At 39.4% G+C, this 19,989-nt stretch overlaps 1 protein-coding gene and 1 long non-coding RNA gene across 2 annotated transcripts in view; one reads left to right on the plus strand and one right to left on the minus strand.

Moving 5' to 3' along the window:
* LRRK2 (leucine rich repeat kinase 2) overlaps nt 1-14,870 on the plus strand; it is a 64,022-nt gene extending 49,152 nt beyond the window's left edge. Inside the window, exons 41-51 of the mRNA XM_018068031.2 lie at nt 228-388; nt 1,183-1,353; nt 3,174-3,274; nt 3,888-4,082; nt 5,063-5,256; nt 5,544-5,616; nt 6,432-6,616; nt 7,414-7,566; nt 8,299-8,507; nt 11,136-11,210; nt 13,138-14,870. Of these exons, the coding sequence (XP_017923520.1) occupies nt 228-388; nt 1,183-1,353; nt 3,174-3,274; nt 3,888-4,082; nt 5,063-5,256; nt 5,544-5,616; nt 6,432-6,616; nt 7,414-7,566; nt 8,299-8,507; nt 11,136-11,210; nt 13,138-13,259 (1,639 nt within the window). The 3' untranslated portion in view covers nt 13,260-14,870. The remainder of the gene's footprint in view (nt 1-227; nt 389-1,182; nt 1,354-3,173; nt 3,275-3,887; nt 4,083-5,062; nt 5,257-5,543; nt 5,617-6,431; nt 6,617-7,413; nt 7,567-8,298; nt 8,508-11,135; nt 11,211-13,137) is intronic.
* On the minus strand, nt 13,656-17,499 carry LOC108638809. Its single transcript, XR_001920083.2, has 4 exons — nt 17,353-17,499; nt 17,057-17,124; nt 14,166-14,171; nt 13,656-14,033 (listed from the first exon to the last, which is right to left on the minus strand). It is a non-coding gene; the product is annotated as an uncharacterized LOC108638809 (long non-coding RNA).
* Nucleotides 17,500-19,989: the final 2,490 nt, after the last annotated feature.

The raw sequence follows: 19,989 nt of genomic DNA on the forward strand, positions 1-19,989 counted from the left end.
TTGGTACTAAAATACTGCAATGTGTATATGCCAGTAAATAGTATTTCAGAACAATTCTAAGTCATCATGCAGTAAAGGAGCATCATGTTAGTGATGTTTGACATTTTTAACACAATAGTTCACATCTGAAAGCACGATTTACTGTTGTGGGAATATTGCACTCTGTGTGTGTACAGATGAATCCCTGACTTATGGATGCTTTCAGTAAATATTTTTTCGATTAATAGGTACCTGCATTCAGCAATGATCATCTACCGTGATTTAAAGCCTCACAACGTGTTGCTTTTTACCTTATATCCCAATTCAGCTGTTATTGCAAAAATAGCTGACTATGGCATCGCCCAGTATTGTTGCCGAATGGGAATAAAAACCTCAGAGGGCACACCAGGTATGGAAATATACTTTGATTTATAGTTCATTATGTCCAAAAATAGCTAATATGATTTTTATGTAGTCTGTAAAAAGTAACTCAAATCTGTACTTTCTAATCATAATCACCATAAGTAGTCCTAATCATATTACAAGTTGTGATGCCAGATATATACCTCTTGCATTTTCTTCCTGTTCATGTTTTAACCCCTTATCAAGGAATACACTAAAGGTTTAAAAAGAGAACAAATGAAATTACATGCCTTCATCATAATTTTTTGCTGTTTTCATATGGTTACTGTGATATTGAAATTATACTGCTAAAATGTGTTGTTTAATTTCCAGTAGTCCATACATAGGTCTTAATGATTTTTAAAGGCAATAAATGCTTGCACTGTTCCCCGAATTAAGAGAGAATCTATTAGCATTCATTCTAAAGCACTGAGCAATGCAACCACTTTGAAAAGTGTCTTTATGTCTTTTAAACTGTGCATGAGAGTGTGACCTCAAGTGTGAAATGTTAGGCCCTCAGTAACAACTGCAGACTTGCCCTTCATTTTCAGTATTCATTGATAAAGTAATTATTTTATGTAATGGTGCAGGAGCTCTGTGATTGATGTACTATCCCTTTCCTTTATACTTACTGCTGATATTTTTGGATGTCTGCCAAATACAAACTATTGCCAGCCCAGAAATAGTGTGCTGTTTTTGGTTTACTTCCTGTGACGTTTTCATCAATAATTTACTTTTTAAAGTATAAAGATGGCTTCATCTTGATATGAAAATAACTATTAATGAATGATTTATTTGCAGGATTTCGAGCACCAGAGGTTGCCAGAGGAAATGTTATTTACAATCAGCAAGCTGATGTTTATTCATTTGGCTTGCTGCTTTATGACATTTTAACAGGAGGAGGTAGAATAATGGAAGGCTTGAAGTTTCCAAATGAATTTGATGAATTAGCAATTCAAGGGAAATTACCAGGTATGCCTTGTTTCTTAAAGTTTTAACATTTGTCCTGCCTCTTCCAAAAATAGCATCTCTTTTGAATTGTGTTGTATCTGGCAGTGATCAGAGAAGGAGACTAAATAACAGCAATTTTTAGAATCTTCCCCTAATTTCATATCATCTCAAAATTGTGAGAAATAGACATATATTCAGCATCACATTGATTGTAATTCCACTGCAATTTCAAAGAATCTAGCCGGTTCACTTTGTAAAGAAATAGAGATTTTGTGTACTTGGGACTTTATCCAGAGCCAGCTAAAATGGATGTTGCTGAAGGTACCATCTATAATGCATGTCATACACAAAGGTAAACACAATTCCACTCTTGTTCTTTGATTGAGATATATTACATTAAGATATCCATTACTTAAAAGCTGTATATCTTAAAAATCTCTAAAAAAACCCCTTGAATTCTTACTTAAAAAAAAAAAAAGGCACCACTACCTTAAAAGAGCAGCCACCCCTAAAGGTTTTAATTAGGAATTTCCTTTTAACTTGTAAAGATTGTGAAGTCACTGCCCAACTATGTAACATTCTTCATATTCCATCTGCATTACAACATGTAGTTGTTGACTGCTGAAATGAAGATTAAACAGGCTGTCAGGCTGGACATTATGTAGTCATCTGGACAGTGTAACTCAGTCTTTGGCAACTTCTACCAATGTGTCAAGAGCTGCTGAATTTTTATAGTACTACAAGCTTAGTATTTGTGTTCTTATTTATTACCTGCAATAGTGCATATACTCATGGAGCATTTTTTAAGAAATGTCTCACTCCATCTAGGAGTGAGATGTCTTTCCATATAGGAAAGAGCAGCATCACTTAATCTGGCATAGCTTCTCCATTACAAGAGACAAAGAGTTCATACATTTTCAACTCCTTAAGGAAAATCGTCCAGTTCTAAGCTCAGAGAGTTTCAATGCCCTTCCTGAAGGGGATATCCCAAGAACTGATGACTAAGTATCTCTTGAGTGCTGTTGTCCATTTGACTGTATTATGAGCCCTATGAAATAATCAGAAATATTACTATCTAAGGATAGTACAGTTCCATCTGTGCACATGCTCATCATTTATGTATTTCCACCTAAAGAAGGGCCGGCTGATCTCACAAGTAAATAGTGCCTGTCATTTGTTGAACTGAATATGTTCATTTACAGGTATTTATCATTAACGTTACCTCTGTCTAATGTAGGACTGGAATATCTGCTGTGGATTGTGATGAGCTAAAAGGAAAAGCAATACAGGCACCATTTTTCATGAGTGATTTGTTCTTAGGTCAGCACCCGTAGTCATAAGATACATATTCAAAGCACTGAGTGGGGATTTGAACTTCCATATTTCATAAATACTGTATGGCCTTGTTTATCTAATTGCTATGTATTTTATTGGAAGTTCGTCTGTATTCCATATATTATGCCCAGACACAGAAGAATAAATGTGCATAAAAGTGTTCACGGGAGTTTGAAAGACTGCAGACTGACATGACATGTCCTTGAATGGTCAGAATTGATCAAAACACAACCCACATACATCTGTGATTCAGTCCTAGGTACAGGGACATTAAAGAAAAAGATAAAGCAAAATCCATTTGCTTTAACTGCTATTAATGAAAAGGACTCTTTCATGCTCTAGCATTTAATGGCAGATGAGCAATTCAAGCTGTTCATGCTGACATTTTACTTAAGAATGTGATATTTCTTAGTGCAGCTCAGGAATAAGTTAGATGAATTATTAAAATAAGTTACTCGGACCTATGGTAAATGCTGGTTAAGAAGTTATCTAATTTTACATTTTAGATCCTGTAAAAGAATATGGGTGTGCCCCCTGGCCTAAAGTTGAGAATTTAATTAAAAAGTGTTTGAAGGAAAACCCTCAGGAACGACCAACATCTTCTCAGGTATTACTTGCTGTATTTATTTATATTTTTATGACAGATGATACTACAAAGTTGTGCTTTCTGAAAAAAAATGGGACATTAGGTTGTAAGAGGCAAAGAGTTTTTTCTGTTCTTCTTTTCTGCAATGGAAACAGACATGAAATATTGCCTGCTCTTGCCATCCAGAATAAACTGTTCATTCAGATCTACCAGCCACTAACCTCCTGTTTTCCCCTGTGTTGCTGTATAGTGATTGTACTGAAACATGGTTTGGGTTACTTCTTGGTCTTACATGGTCTCATACTAGAACTATGCGAAAAGGACTTTGTTATATAGTGTCAGTGCACTTACACGCTGTTCCGTGCATGTGAGAGGAGCAACAGTGTGGATCTGAAACCTGCTGTCTATTATCACACATTGCCTTGCTCATTGAAAGGAGTTTTCAAACATGCCCTAATCTCACTGCCTAGAGTTGCTCAGTGCACAGATTGCCCATCAGTAGTGGCAATACAGATGACCAGACCTGCTGAGATACCGCGCCCATATTCCATAAAGTATTGTTATCCATTGCTTATTATTTATCACTGTACAAGCCATTGTTGTGACCATGTGCATGCTGTGGCTTTTTTTCTAGGTTTATGAGATGCTGAATTCTGCAGAGCTTATCTGTTTGATGAGGTACGTCTCAATACCCAGCACATCTACAGCAGAGTGCATGGTAGCTGCCAATCAAATCTGCAAGAAGGCAGGAGTCTGGATAGGCAATGGGAACACAGAAAAAGCACAACTTTCGTTTGTTAACCTGAATACAGATGGACATACTTGTGAGGTATGTGGGAAAGTTGCCATTTATTCTATTTTTTCTGGCATCTAGATGCATTTCAGAAGCAGGATATTACTTCTGCAAAGCTAAGCTTTGAGAGAACAAATATCATAAGTGAGTCATCGTTGTATCCACAAAATAAAGTAGAAAAGCAGTTGCTTTTTCCTCTCTTCCTGCCATCCAGACTGAAGTTTTTCAGCATACTCTCTTTCCACTACTGGATAACTTTCTTCCACTCAGATGGAAGCTATTTCTAGCATGGAGGCCACAAAAAAGGAGTAGTAGTTAGACAAGCCTTCATATCTCTATCTCCCATAACAATCCAGGTAGTCTTTTAACAATTCCTCACTTCCTGTGAATGCCAGCTCCTTTGTGCCATTTTGGGTGATGCCCTCCAGTTCTTTTAATGTGATTTTTGTACATCTCAGTGCCATCAGAAAAGGGGAAATGTTTTACCCAGGCTGTGATGAATATGTGTGCCAGAACCGAGCATGACTCATCATCAAAGTTGTCTAAGTTCTATTTCCGTCTGCCATCTGTTGACCATGATACATCTGAGTTGGTAGCTTTGGTATAAATTACGTGGGTTATTCTTCTACAACTAAAATGAGAAAAAGAAATATTCAGCCAGTATGTTTACTGTTCACAATTAAACTGAATGTCTATTGCAGTGTACTTCCATTTGCTTAATTCTCTCATGGCTTTGAGAGAATTATTAGAATAGAGAGAATTTTTTTTTTCAGCATTCAGCTTAGAGATTTTCTTGTGTACTATTTGAGGGGTCCTTCCCAGCACTTTGAAGATAAATGGCACAGTTGAAAATGTTCTGCTAATAGGGAATTAGATTTCTTAAAGGGGAGGTTAGGCCTTGGGTCTGTCAAGGATCCAAGAAGATTGTACTTTATTTTTATCACCAGTAATTTACTAGCATTTACCCTTACTGAAATTATGACCAGGTTATTTTTTCTTCTTTTCTTCTGACTCAGGATATTGCAGATAGTAAAATTATAAGTTTGGCCTTAGTGACTCTTCCTACTGAGAAAGAAAACTGGATTGTAGCAGGAACCCAATCTGGTTCTCTATGGGCAGTTAACACAGAAGATGAAACAAGAAGGCATCGTCTGCAGAAAATGTCAGATTCCATCACTTGTTTATACTGCAATTCTCTTTCAAAGCAAAGGTATAAATGAGTTTTAAATATTTGGGATTACATTTCAAAAATAATACTTAACAGAGATGTTCAGAAAATTACATCTGTAAACTATGCTGCTTTGTTCAGACAACTGCTTATTTTGCCTATGTTTCCACTTAATTTTACACCCAGTGTAGCTGGGGACTACACTGCTGATCACAGGGGTTGTGTTTGCTTTTACTGTTTAATTGAATACTTGCAATACTAGAGACTTCTTGTTTATTTTTTTATCTGATTAAGACATTTCTAGAATTCATTATTTTATTTTATTTCAGCAAACAGAAGAATTTCTTCTTGGTAGGCACAGCTGATGGCAGACTGGCAGTTTTTGAAGACAGAGCAGTAAAGGTAGACTTGTTCTCTGCTGTTCTACAAAGTGCTATCAGGAATATCTAAAGCAGCTACCAAGAGTAGCTTTATTTCATGCTGCTTATTTTTTGATTCCTTCTCTAAAACTATAAATCATTTTCTACTGCAGTCTTACAGGAGCTGCACATGTTTTAACGAGTAGAAGTAAGAGGCAGAAAATTCCTTTGAAAGGCCTGGCAAACTGGCTTTAATGTCAGTCAAGAGACTGACATTAATGATTGCTCTTAAGAATATTCTAACAGTTTTAATCTCCTTTATTTATTGTTGTTATAGTTCCTTTTTCTTCTCATTTAGTAAATTTTTGTAGAACAGCTGTGTTCAAAAAGAAAGTGTCATTTAGGTTTTCTGTAGGTCAGAGTTCTTCTCACAGAACAGATGAAGAAATACTGGGAGCTGTTTATATCAGCTGGTTCTTGAGGGTTAGCTCCTGGCCATATGCAGTTTAGAGCAGTTATGGAATTGCAGTGCATTGCAGAACTAGAATATGGTCCAGTGTGAGATGCTCCAAAGATATAGATGTGACTTTCCATCCAGTTCTTTAACTGCTCCAGGGCTTGCAGAAAGTGTCAGTCCCTGTTCTATCCTGTTTCCACTCACACAGGCTGTTTCCCTATGAGACATGTGTAATGGGAATATTTTCAGTCTGTAACATTCTGGAAATGTTCTGAACTATAAAGGGTCAGAAAATCTGGATGTGTAAATTTAATTCAGCAAGGCTGTGTGGCCTTGTTTTAGCAGTTTCTGAGTGTCTGCATCCTCCTTGTTTCTAATGCAGAGTATATTTTTTCTTGCAGTGTAAGGGTGCTACACCTTTGAAGATAGTGACTATAGGAAATGTTAGCACACCATTGATGTGCTTAAAAGAATCCTCATGCTTATCTGAAAAAAATTTAATCTGGGGAGGCTGTGGAACAAAAATCATTGCCTTAACTAGTGACTTCTCTGTTCAAAAGCTCATTGAAACAAAGACAAGTCAACTGTAAGTTTTTCTTATAAGTGATGTTACTTGGCACTTTTGTTGTTTTCATTAAAGATTTCTGACAGAACTTTTTGATGTAATGTCTTGTTCTAGAACTCATTCTTTGAATTTGCTTGTTTCTGTTCTTTTCCTTCCATAATACAGATGGAATATCAGTGAGTAGTGTCGAAAGTATTCGCTGCTGCTTTTAAACAAGGGTTATCCATTTTTAGTCTATAAAGGATTTATGAAGTCAGTATCTATTCAGAAAATGTATTAATGCAACTGATCAGTTTTTGTCCTCCAATTGCTTTAGTCCAGGCCTTGTTTGCTTTATTTAAAATTATGGATACATACTTAGCATAGTATTTGTCCTTCCATGTTTGTCAGTATGTGTGCATATCTTTGTCCTATATATATTTAATCATTTATGATTGCTGACTTCTGACTGTTTAGAAATTATTGACTGATGCTTTTGGACTATTTGATATAATTCTCACATGGACAAATCCTGCTTTGAAGTTACGGGGAGTTTTTCCTGAGTAGGGAAACCAGGGTTTGATGAGAAAGATTTATTAATAGCCTTTGAGCATTAATGCACCTCCAAGGATATCATCAGCCCAACACTGTTACTTGGAAAATTGATGTCAAACTGTAGCAAGATTATAGCAAAGCCTTTCAGTTGTATCTTAGCCCAATTTGTTTTTAAGGCTGAATGATTCTCCAAGAGTCAAAGGGAAACTAACCTCACTCATAATAGTCAAGTTTTTCTACAAGGTATTTTCTGTGTAGCTAACAGGAGTTCTTCTCTCTCTTAGGTTCTGTCATAATGCTTATAGTGATGCAAACATTATTTCAATAGCAGTAGACAAATCCATCTACTTGGCAAAGAAAAACAGCCATTTTGTGGAAATCTGGGACAAGAAGACAGAAAAACTTTCTGAACTAATTGACTGTGCACATTTTCTTAAGTAAGTGTTTTATTGCAGATTGTTGGCCTGATGGATAGAAAGCTGAATATCAGATTGCCTTCTGTAGCATGGTACCTTAACCTGCCAGAGGTGAGGGATTTGCCTAGCTCTTTGAGCAAATGTGGATTTCCTTTCCTCTCCATTGGCCCAAAACTTCAGAATATTCCATGCAGAATCCCAGTTTTTTAAAACTCTCATATTTCACAATTTTCCTGATATCAAGAAGACCCATTTAACTCAAGAAAGAAGAAAGTCTTTTGCTGTCCTTCAGGTACTAATGCTTTTACATGCAGTTACTTCCTGCATCCCCTGATTAAGAATGTCTGATCTCTCCAGTGCACAGATTCAGTAGGAGATCAAAGTTTTATTAATGATGACAGTGATTTTCATTTGCATTTAAGTTGTTCCTTTCCCTTAATGTGCCACATCCATTTTTTTTATGGTGAGGTTAGGAGCAGGTGTAGGTGTGCTCTTCCCATTTGCAGTGACATTAATCTCCTTCAGATTGGGAGAGAAGAGAGAAGTATACCTGGCTTCTATTTATGGGCCTTCTAAAGCTGACCAGCTGGCTCTTAGACATCCAGTAGTTTTCATCCCAGTTTGTTAGCATGAGATTTTTGTTGCTTGTCTTGATGAATGATTGTTTAAAAGTCTGGTATCGAGAGAGTTGTTTTATTAGTTGTGGAATAGTGTGCCACCAGATTTCAATACAATTTTTCTCCATACTCTTAGGAACAAAGTGGAAAAACTAAATAAGGAATCAAAACATAACCTGGCTTATTCTGGAAGAGTGAAGACAATTTGCCTGCAGAAAAATACTGCACTGTGGATAGGGACAGGAGGAGGACATATCTTGCTGCTTGATTTATCAACACGTCGTCCTGTACGAGTTATAGACAACTTTTGTGATTCTGTTAGAGTCATGATAACAGCTCAGCTGGGTAAGTAAAACCATCAAATGACAAGTACTTTGAAGTCAGTGCCAAGTTCAGGTGTGCTGTGTCCTGTTTGTTGTGGTGTTCCAGGAACAAATTAGTACTAGCCATGATCTGTTCATTCATTTTGTTCTGCTGCAGTCCTCTCCGGTCAGGGTCAGACACTCGGGTGTTAGCTGAATACCAGCAGGCTGAACACCTGTGCCCACATAAAGCAACAGCTCTTCCCTGGCTTGTCACTGATCAGCACATGGACAGATCCCCAACTTCACTGCATCCCTGTGCCGTGTTTCAGCACACACCATCTTCTGTCCCATAGTCTTCTCTTACACGGGTAGCCTGTGTTCTTTCTCCATCCTAATTGTTACACTTCTGGCTTCTCTCTCTGTGGACCATGTTAGATTTGAATAATTTTTCCTTAATTGCTTATTGCCTTGTTTTCTTCTCCTATCCTTATTCAGGGATGGTTCTTTTAGATTTGTGTCGCAGGCAGATCACAGTAAAGCTGGGAAAGTCTACACACCTGAACTCAGGGTGTGAACTTGTACAGATGTGCTGTTCCTGTCAGGGACAGGTGTTTTGAGCTGCTGTAGGCAGACAGGAGCTGTGGGGTTTCAGTGGTAACCACAAACAAACAGCCAGAGGAGTGCAGTTGAGTATGGGGTACTCCTTGGCTCTTGTACCTTCCTTCACCTGTACACTTTCCTGCATCTCTCCCAAAAGTAATAAAGCCCATGTTGACTCAAGTTCATGGTACTGCAATGGGGAATACACTCAAAATGCACATTATTTCAAACAGTGCTTTGTGGCACAACATGTGGATTCCCATCAGTTTACACCGAGTTTTGAAAACAACTCTGGAGTTTCCCTGTCAGTGTAATTTAAAGCGTGTTTGCTGTAAAAAAACAAAAAAGACACTGAAGCTGTTGCTGTGGATTCAGAAGCACACTGTAATCCTGCTAGCAAATTTCTTAGTTGCAGGCTGTATATGTATTCTCATTACTATCATGAACTTATTCTGGAGCTGTTTTTTTCCTTTCTGGCACCACAAGAATCTGTAGACTGCAGTTAGCTCATAGTGCTGGCAGTGTTGTATGAGTCAAAAAACCTCCATCTTCATCTGACTTGTCTCTGCCTGAGACAGCAAGTTTGTGCAGTCTGTTCAGTCCTCAGCTGTTATGGTGCCCAGTATAGCATAGCATTTTTCAGTCCATCTGGTCCTGATAGCTACAATGCTAGTACTATAAAGGGACATTTTATTTTTAGCATTTTGTAAATAACAGTTACTATGAAAATGTAATTTCTGCCTCACATATCACTGTCATTGATAGGGAAAGTATATTGTATAGAATAGTACAGTGTGATTTAAAAAGCTTTGAATCTGAGTCACCTCAACATTTTTAATAAAAATTTTATGTATAGAAAAATTATTATTCAGGAAAAGGAGTTTAGCTGTGTTTGCACAAATCTCAAGATGAGCAAATAAGATGGATATATGCAGTTTGATGTGTACTTTTCTCTTCTGATCGTCTTTTCACAGCAATTATTTATAAGGGCTGGGTGTTTTTTACTAAATTCAAGGCCTTGGTTTCTACTGGGATTTTCACAGAATCGGTGAAAATAGCACTGAGACTGCTGAGCAGTTCTTCAACAGAATCACCTTGCTTCTGTGAAATAAGAGAAGATAAATGGAAATATTTTTGTATGAAATAGTTTCATTTAAGGTTAAAATATATAATGTCAATTAGATATAAATATTTCAGGAAAAAAAGATTGCCAGACTTTGAGACAGTAATTTTATCTGTGGTTCATAGATGAATATGAAATATAGTACCATTTTCCAATTCTGTCACCTAACACATTGATGTTTAATAGATATGAGACTTCCCATAGAGAATAATTTATATGTAAATCTGTAGTTCATTTTGCAAGTACAAATTTAGACTTCTGTATAGTAAGACAGGATCCAAGTCTAAATAAGAAACATTATACTCAGGTTCCAATCACTTTTGTAAGGAGTATGGATAGGTCTGGTTGCAGAAAAAATTAAAGTAATGAAAAATCTGAGCATGGAGGGATGTGTATGCTTCCCACCATCCCTCATCTATTATAACCAGTCTTTTTGGCATTATTCAGTAGGCATTCATCCCCTATTTCCACTTCCCTGCTAACTCCCACCTATGTGCCATCATTAGTTCAGAACATTTTTATTCAGTTTGTGTCACATTTCATGGTTCTTTTTCATAACCGAACTGATAACTGGTACTTTCTGCTGTGCACTGGGACTTCATTTGCCACCTGTCCCTTTGCTGTGACATCTGTTTCCTGTGACCCTACTACCTCTGCCTGTGCTATATAATAGGGTGCTTTGTTCTTGGGCTTGTTCAACAGGCTGGTTGGCTGATCCTGTGCTTAAGCCTTGGAACCCGGATAAACCCCGACATTAAATGGAGACATGAACTATATTGTCTTCATGTCTGGGTTTGTCATGGTCAATGATTTTGAATAAAGGGTCCGATTGACTGTGCTCTGCTTTCTGTCCTCTTAGTGCCATGATGTCATCTACTCTTTCTGACCTTAAATTAAAAACTTCCCATTAAAACTAAAATTTGTCATTTTATTTCTTTGAAAAAGGGAGTCTCAAGAACGTGGTCCTAGTTTTGGGATACTGCTATAAAAGTGACACCGAAGACAACAAATACCACAAAGGTATCTGAACTGTGTTTTATTAATTTGTATTAGTGGAGTAGACACTATTGTGCTTGACTACCCACTGAGAGTGTAGAATTCATGATCATCATTTGACATCATTTTATTTAAACATTATTATTACATACTTTTTGTTTTCTTTTGCATATCTGGGCTCCATACAAACCGGCAGTAACTCCAAAAATGGATCAGAGGAAGCCACTGTTGAAGTATATAATATAATTTATTGGGAAACTGTATTGGAGAGTAAATATCATTGCCTAATTAGAGAATGTATCAAATGGATTTCCAGAGGGGTCTGTGCTAGGTCAGGAATTCTCAATGTTTTTATGAGTGATGTGGATGAAAAAACAGTAATGTGCTTTTCAGATTTGCAGACAACTCTTAGCTAAGACACAAGCTCACTGGAGGGCAGGATTAGAACTCAAAGTGACCTTGACAAATAGAACAAATGGTCTGGAAGGAAATAGGATACAATTCAGTAAGGACAAACACAAGACCTTTTACTTAATTAGGACTGATCTGTTGTACCAACATGAGGAAATGATCAGCTTAAACAGCAGTGCTGCAGAAAAATGGTTATAATTGATAGGAGGCTGATCATGAGTCAGCCATATCGTGTGGCTGCAGAAGAGGCAAACACCACTCTCACAGCAATTAAAAAGTGCTGTATGTAAGACATAAGCTAATTCTTACACTCTGCTCAGTGCTCATATGGCCTCTGCTGGAGGAGCGTATCTGTTTGGGACATTGCTGAACGATCTGGACTATTTGGAACAGTTCAGAGGAGAGAAATGCAACCTGTGAGGAAATGTTGTGGGAAGTTTAGTTGGTTAATATAAATAAAGCTTAGAGAGGACATGATAATAGGCTTCAAATATGTAAATAAAGAGTAAGGGAATAAAGAATTCTACATATTCCCTCTGGGTACAATAAGAACTACCAGTTTCTGTTACAGCAGGGGAGATTTAGGTCAGACATTGGTAAAAGCTTCCTGACAATTAGGATAGCAAAGTACAGGAAGATAGAAAAACTCCATCTTTGGATTTTTCTAATAACAGTTACAGTTGGTGCTTTGATCAATGCCCTTGTTCACCTTTATCTCATTCCAGTTTCAGTAACTCCTAAAAATGTGGCAATGACTATAAAGTTAAGGGTGGCAAGTGTAGATGAGCTGACTGAAATAAAATAAGACTCAAGCTTAGAGCACTGGGTTTTATGTTATGGTATTCCCCAATTCCTGTTACCATAAGAACACTTACTGCCTCTTTAGCATTTTTGCTTTATTTAAGAGTGACATTAATTGTAGAGAGGAATCAGAGAGTCCCAGAATCATTGGGGCCTTAGTTTGTGAGCCCCTACTTATGCAGGTGTTCTCAATTATCCCTATTCCACTAAAAGCACTGTGAATTCTTCATGAATAAAGAGTTGTTTGCATGAATGGAGATTTAAGAAGTGACCTTTTCTCAGTATATTCACTGGCTTATGAAATCAGTTTTTAGTTAACAGTGAATGGGATTTGAGTCTCATAAGCATTTAAGGAATATCTGCTTGGGAAAACAGAGATGAAACTTTATGCAAGCACTTCAGTACAGCTACATTAGCTGTAGGTCAGGTCAGTACCTCATGGCCCACAGGCTCCAGAAATGGTATTTCAAGTACTTTTAAATGGGGTATTCTAAATTTAGGAACTGGAATCCAAACCATTGTGAGTACAAGTACAAACAAGCAAGTACAAACAGCTTGTAGCCTACGACTGCATTCTCTCACACATGAAGTGTCATGTAACTTGTCTTCCAGGTCCTAAGGATCCTGCTTCATTGAGTGAATTTACAAGTAATTAAAATAAGCAGATAAGCAAAACCACTGCTAATTATGCAATAATTCATCTCTGTTGCAGTTTTAAAATTTTCTTTTTTTTTCCCAGAGTTACAATCCTGTGTGTCAGTGTGGGACATTAACCTGCCTCATGAAGTGCAAAACCTGAAAAAACATATAGAAATGAGACAGGAACTAGCAGAAAAAATGAAGAGCTTTTCTTTGGACTGAAAAGTCACCCTGCAAGTGCCATACTCTTTTCTAGTCTTTCATCCTAACATACTGTGCAATAATTACAACTTCTTGCTGTTGTTTTGAACTAAAACCAGGAAGAAAATTGCCATGTGAGTATTTATAGGATACCAAGAAGAAAGAAGTTATTTGTAGTATTTGAAAGGACAGAAAACTGTTGAGAATTTCTGAATCTAAAATGCTATTGTGCATCCATTGTTTACTTATGAAGTTCTGCTCTCAGCAACTACGGCTCAACTGCAGTATAACGTTGTTCATCCGGTTTTTGATCCCAGCTAAACTCGGAATAAGCCAGGAGACTATAAACAGCTCTAATTTACTTCATTATCTCTACTGAGTTGACTCTCTAATAAGAAGCAAAATTTAAGCCTCTGTGTGTTTACTGCAGTTTGCATGTATGAGCTTGCTCTTATGATTCATGTTCTAATAGTAAGTCAGAGGTCATGACCCTGAGTATATGAAAAAAACATAGTTTATCTAAGAGCAGTGTTTAAAGGAATATATAGTGACTACATTACTCTTTGAAAACAACAGGCAGAATAGTCTTTATTTCTCCCATGAATAATTGACTGTTTTTTTCATTATGACCAGAAAAAGCCCATTGTGCTACAATAATAGAATAGCTCAGAATTTAAATACACTGACAGGCTTCTGCAAGTCGATGTCCTCTTGCAGTCCTGCAGTCTGCCTGGTTCTAGATGTAGTCACACCACTGGGAACGTTATCATTCACACTGATCTCTTGTGCAGCTCACTTGGAAAAGCAAGGAGAGAGCACAAGGTGAAAGCTCTGATCCAAATGCTGCTCCGACTTGTGCCACACAGAGAGCAGCATCCTGCTGTGGGCAGACCACTGGCTCTTGGTCCAACTTGCTCGTTCACTTACCTCAATCTAAAAACAAAAGGGAACTTTCACTTTGATATTTCAAACATGCAAAGTTTCTACTTATTAATTCTTGGTTTAATTCATATTGTTATTTTGGGAGGTAATTGGGGGAACCTTGAGGAGTGTAAGAATTGGCTGCCTCTTGCAAATTTGTTGCCACTCATCATCGTTCAAGAGTCGACTTCTGCTGCTCTCTGGCTGTAAGTCCAAGCTGCTGCTTGCAGCCAGCACTGACCTGCCCTACAGAAGTGCCTTATTTCTGTCCATCTGAAGACAGACATCAGTTTCTTTTTTTGATACCAAAAGAATCTACAGGGTGTTCCTGAAATCTCTAGGAGTGGAGTATCCAGAGCCATTCCTGAGTCTATGGAGCTGAACAAGGTTGAGCAACCAAAAAGTTCTCAGTTTTATTTTTTTTTTAAGAAAATAACATGCTGGGACAACAGCATTTCTTGTGTCCAACTCTACCATTGTTCTATTTTCTGCCATTTTTTGAGTGCATACTCAGGATTCCTTTCAGATATACATCCCAGTTTTTATGTGTTCTTGTAATCTGCATACTGAGAATAATTTGCTATTTATATGGGATTTTATAACTCAGAAAATATATATTATAATGAATAGTTTTTTAAAAAAATATATACATTGTGATTAAGTTTATTTATAAGTCATTTTGAAATGTAAGCCTTAAACATTTTTATTAAAACTGTGCTTTGTTAATAACCTGTCTACTTTCTCATCACTGAATTTTCAAGGAAAAGCTTTTGTGTGCAGCTTTTTTGGCATTTAATTCCTTCAGGCTGATGCAATATCCCAGTTCTGTAGGTGGTATTGACACAGCTGCATTCGCACTTGTGCTCTGTCTCACAGTGCACATCTTGAGCCCTTTTCTATTCCCCGATTTGTCTTCTGCTTGGTGTTCCATGCAGCCTTCTCCCAGAGATGGGAGGTGACCTGTAAGCAGTACTGTCCCTGTGGCCATTCCTTACCTCTCTAAGACACTCTGGATAAGAATGATCTGAATCAGGACATGTATTGGGTATTACAGGGAGGGCAAAGAACAGAAGAGACAACAGCAGCCAAAGGAGAGTCGGGAGCTCCTGGCAAACCTGACTCAACTGACCACTGTGGTGGGAAGAAAATGAGAACATCCTGTGTTGGTGCTTCTTGTTAAAAGTGCTCAGGGACTGGCATCCCCTTCCCAGCTGGGACCTGCCAGCAAGGGGAAGAACAGTACCACTGAAACCTGCACTATAAGGAAACCATTTCCAAGAAACATCTCTACTGACAAACTATAAGGAAAGAGAAAAAAAAGATCCAAACTTCATGTTCACTCTGGTTTTAGTGGAGCTGTTTGGGAACCAATAGAATCTGATCACATAAGAGGACAAGCTCTATTAGCTGTAGCTTCCTGTATACTTAGGATAATATCCAGCACCTGAAAACAGAGATAGCCATTATTTCAAAAAGGGACTGTTTGCTCCTGGGAAAGAAGCATGTGGTGTGGCTGTGACTGAACACCTGAGCTGTGACAGGTAATTAACCCTCAGTGCAGGTAAAAGGGCATTGGGGTTTAAACCTAAAGACAAGGAGGAAAACTGTACAGAGTGAGCTGAATGCTTGATTAGATACCAATTTGTTTGGTTTGTTTTAAACTATTTTTTCCCTCCTCTGCTACTGACTTTAATTAGAGTCATTCTTTTTTATTGGTTGCTTGCTCTGACAGATTACATATGCAGATTCACCTGTTCATTAATTTTAACCTCATTTCTTTTACAAGTGGTTCCTGGTCAATCCTACTGTAAACAAGTAGGATTGTTAATCCACTTGTTAATCCACTTTCTGTATTATATCTTGGCTTTCCTTTTACTCTGAAATCTCATACTGCCTCTTGTGTCCCATATTATTACCCTATTACTTCTTCATGCACCACTTTGGGGCAAAACTGGGACACATAAGGGAGGAGAGAGAACGAGGCCTCTTAGGTGTATCTTGATCCCCAAACACAGGCATTTATCATTGCTGCCACTTACTAACTATCCCCATCCACCTGCAGCAAGCAAGACAAATAATCCATTTTATGATGAACACTTCACATACCAGAGAAAGTAATAAGGGTGAAGAATGAGTCTCAGTGCATGAGGAAACACAGTGACAGTCACATTTTTCTGTTAGTCTTTCAAGTAGAAAACCATATGAACAATTCCTCTTCTCATTTTTTTCCTTTTAAGTCATTCATTAAAAGAAATCTGAAAACAGCTCCTCTTACCTGCCTTAAGAGAACCAAATTTTTGATCAGAACTAGCAACTGTTATTTGTGTCTCAGTTCTTCATCTATATTATGAACTCATCCCAGGACTCTACTGACCTGCAAAGTCTCTTATATAAAGCCTCCTTCATGGCCTTTGAACAAGTATAATTCATTGACTGGCCAGCATACCATTTTGGTAACTTTTCCAAATTATTTCTTTTTAGTAGGCATGTGTGTTCTTAACAATTAGTTTATAAATACAAAGTGGCATAATCACATGAAAATGGAGAATCATACTTATTGCATATCTGTATTTTAAGATTAATGATTTTAAAAGGAAAAAATGCAAGATATATTATTGTTGTATTAGCAAAGGGAAATCTCATTTACCAAAAATTTAAAAGTGAACCCAAGTGAAATTTCTAGCAGGAATCTTTGAGCTTCAGGAATGTTCTTTGCTGTATTAGTGAGCTGTGCAGGCACTGTGTGAGGACAGCTCTGCCTCTAGCTGTAGGTACCTCAGTAAGACTCCTCAATACTTACACTAGTTTTTGTTCAATTAAGTAGCAGCATTATAGGAATGACCAAACTGTGAAACAATTTTTTACCATGCAATGACCTTATGCTGACTGGTACCTACCTTTTACATGGGTTACTTCGACAGAGCAGTAAACCGAAATGATTTTTTTAAATCATCCCAATATGACTCTAGTAAAAACAAGATGAAAGTAAAAAAGCAAGCAATAGCCTTTTCGTTTTTTCCTTCTCCTCTGTGTTGCTTTGCTTTTCCTGCTGCCAGAGGTTTGTTAAACCCAGCAGTCAGTCCCCACAAAGGTTGTCACTAATTACTGAGGGGAGACTTAAAAATCGATGTGCTGCCTCTGGCATATGCCATTATTTACTTCACTTCCACCACAGCCCATTAATGTCACTGACCTGAAAAGTTAAAGCAGACAGAAAAGGCAAAAGAAACTAAAACCTTCTTCTGTGGCAATTCCAGTTTTCTTTTTCTGAACCATGTTTTTCCCGTGCCTTCTGCCGTGCTTTTACTACGGTCCCTCTTGGCACTGCAGGCCGTGCTTTTCCCGTGCCACCCCTTGGCACTGGCTCCGGACGGCACAGCTGTGCCTGGGGGGGGCTGGGCCGTGACCCTGCTCCAGTCCAGCAGCACAGTCCGAGAAGCACAGAACGGTTTTACAGAAAAGGGAAGAGGGGAGAGAGGAAGAGAAATAAATAAGAGCAAGAATCTGGCAGCGTGGCAGTGCTCAGCAGCCGAGCCGGCAGCGCTGTGGGGGCCCGGGACCCGCTTCGTGCTGCCGCTGCTGCCCCGAATCCCCCCGCAGGGCTGTGCCCGGCAGGGAGGGCAGGGCACAAAACGTGGCCACACAGTGCCCAGTCCTGAATGGAGGACGCCCGGGCAGGAGCAGCAGGCTGGCAGTGGCACAGGGTTGACCGGTAGAATCCCCTCCAGGGATGGGGGGCTGCATCCCAGCAGGTGCTTCCAGCTGCTCCTGCGCCATCACCTCCCGTGCCAGGAGCGCCCCGGCCTCAGCTCCCTCAGGGGGTCCCCAAGCCCGGCTCACTCTGCACCGAGTCCTGTTTAACGAGGCTGCGGAAGGGAAAAATCCTTCACGATGAGCTCCCTTTTCGCGTCCTTTCTCAAGGAAAGGGTGACTCACAACGGAGTCACAGCGGGAAAGGAGATGCCTTGGGCTCGCCCGCAGGCCCCGGGTCAGCCCGACACGGTGACAGTGCAGTGACTCGGCTCACAGGGTCACACAGCTCCACATCGCCTCCTCCTCCCTGCTCCAGGTTTCGGCAGAGCCCAGCCTGCACAGCACCGCCGTGCCATGAGGACACAGCACGGCAGGACAGGCCTTTACATTGCAGCAAGTGATTCAGAGAGTGGCAATGGAAACACCTGGCTCTTTTTACTGTAAATACAATAACCTTAGGTCAGTGATTCTCAGTTCTGCTTTTTCTTGCCTTGACGTCTCTGCAATTGCCTTGAAAACATCTGTTTTCTGCGAAGGTACAAGAAACATCCACTCCTGCCACCACCTGCCAGGCTCCTGGGCTCTGAAATTTGGACTTCAAATCAACTGAGCTAAGGCGGAGGCTCGAAAACGTTGATTTCACACCAGTATCCTCAGAGGTCATGACAAATTTTTTTAAAAAGCTGCAGAACTGCTCTCAGAGCTACAAGCCCTTGGAAGAGCAGCAGCAGCATCAGCAGCATTTGCAGCTTGCCATGCAGAAGGTGGGGAGGACCAAAAGCCTGTGCCGAAAAAAGGTGTTTCCTCTCTCTGCAAGCCTTCACAGACTGCCACAGTGACAACTCTTTTGCATTAGTCAAACACTGTCAGGTTCAGGCAAAACTCAAAGGATTCTGTTAAATTGCATACGCACAGTAAAGGTTTAATGAGTTTCCTGTTATTCCAGTAAAGTTCAAAATTTGCAAAGTGAGTTTCTAAACTTTAAGGAGAGGTGCCCACTACAGCCCACACTCTCAAGTGAAGCAGTGCAACAGCAGCTCCTGATAAACAGAGATCTCGGGCCACCCAGCCCTGTGCAGCAGCCCTGCTCAGTTTAAATGCCACGGTTGTTTGCAGTCAATTCTAATACTCAACCACTAGCCAGGGAATTAAGCTTCGGTAAATAGTAATTTTCAAATATCATCCATGCGTCAAAACTCACCTCCTCCCCCTTTTTTTTTTCCTTCTCCAAAATAGTAGTATCTGCTGAGCACTCTGCAACTAGAAAATTTCATGGCAAAACACACTCCCACCTCATAATTACAGGAAAATGTGCAAGGGAAAAAACACAACAACCCCAAAACCATTCAATTCTGGTTTTTACAGCTATTACAGCTAAACCCAGGAAGGGAAACAAACACTTGCACTCTGCAGGGGCTCAGAAGTAGCTGGTGCAGAGTAATTACTTCTGCTGAAGAGTCTGAAATCCCCTTTGCTCCAGCAAAGGGGAAGTGAGGTGGGGGAGGTTTTTTGGCTTGATACGGGCAGGGGAGCACAGAGGAGCATCCGTGACAGCTCCAGTCTGTGATGGCGCAGGCAGAGACACAGCCTGGAGAAGTTCTGCTCATCCAGAGCCTGCCCAGCATCTGTTTGCCATGGCCTCTTGCCCCCACACCACACCAGGGTTCTCCTGACCTGAACCTAGTCTGGCTTCCTGTTTTTCACACTTCAAATTGCTGGCCCTGGGGCTCTGTACATTTCTATCTATATACACAAAACAAACCCAAAAAGCCCCAAAACCAACCCACAATGAGATTTTGCTTGATTTCTGGTATGCAGAAGCCACAGAGAGATGCATGTTCTCAGAGAGTGCCTTCAGCTCTCCCCCTTAGAAGGCTGTACCATCCAGCCTTGAAGGTTCCTGTTTTGATGAGTTTATGGACCAGCTCTCAGAAAACTCCTCTGAAAGGCAGGGCAAAGTGACACTGCCTTTCTCCTGAGCCAGCAGCGACCAGAAATGCTTTGGAAAGGACACTAAGCCATGTCAGAAGAAAAGATGAAACATTTCATATCCCTTTAACTAAGCCAGCTGAAATGA

The sequence above is a fragment of the Manacus vitellinus genome, unplaced genomic scaffold (genome assembly GCF_001715985.3).
Source record: "Manacus vitellinus isolate BGI_N305 unplaced genomic scaffold, ASM171598v3 scaffold_13_pilon, whole genome shotgun sequence".
Taxonomy (NCBI): Eukaryota; Metazoa; Chordata; class Aves; order Passeriformes; family Pipridae; genus Manacus; species Manacus vitellinus.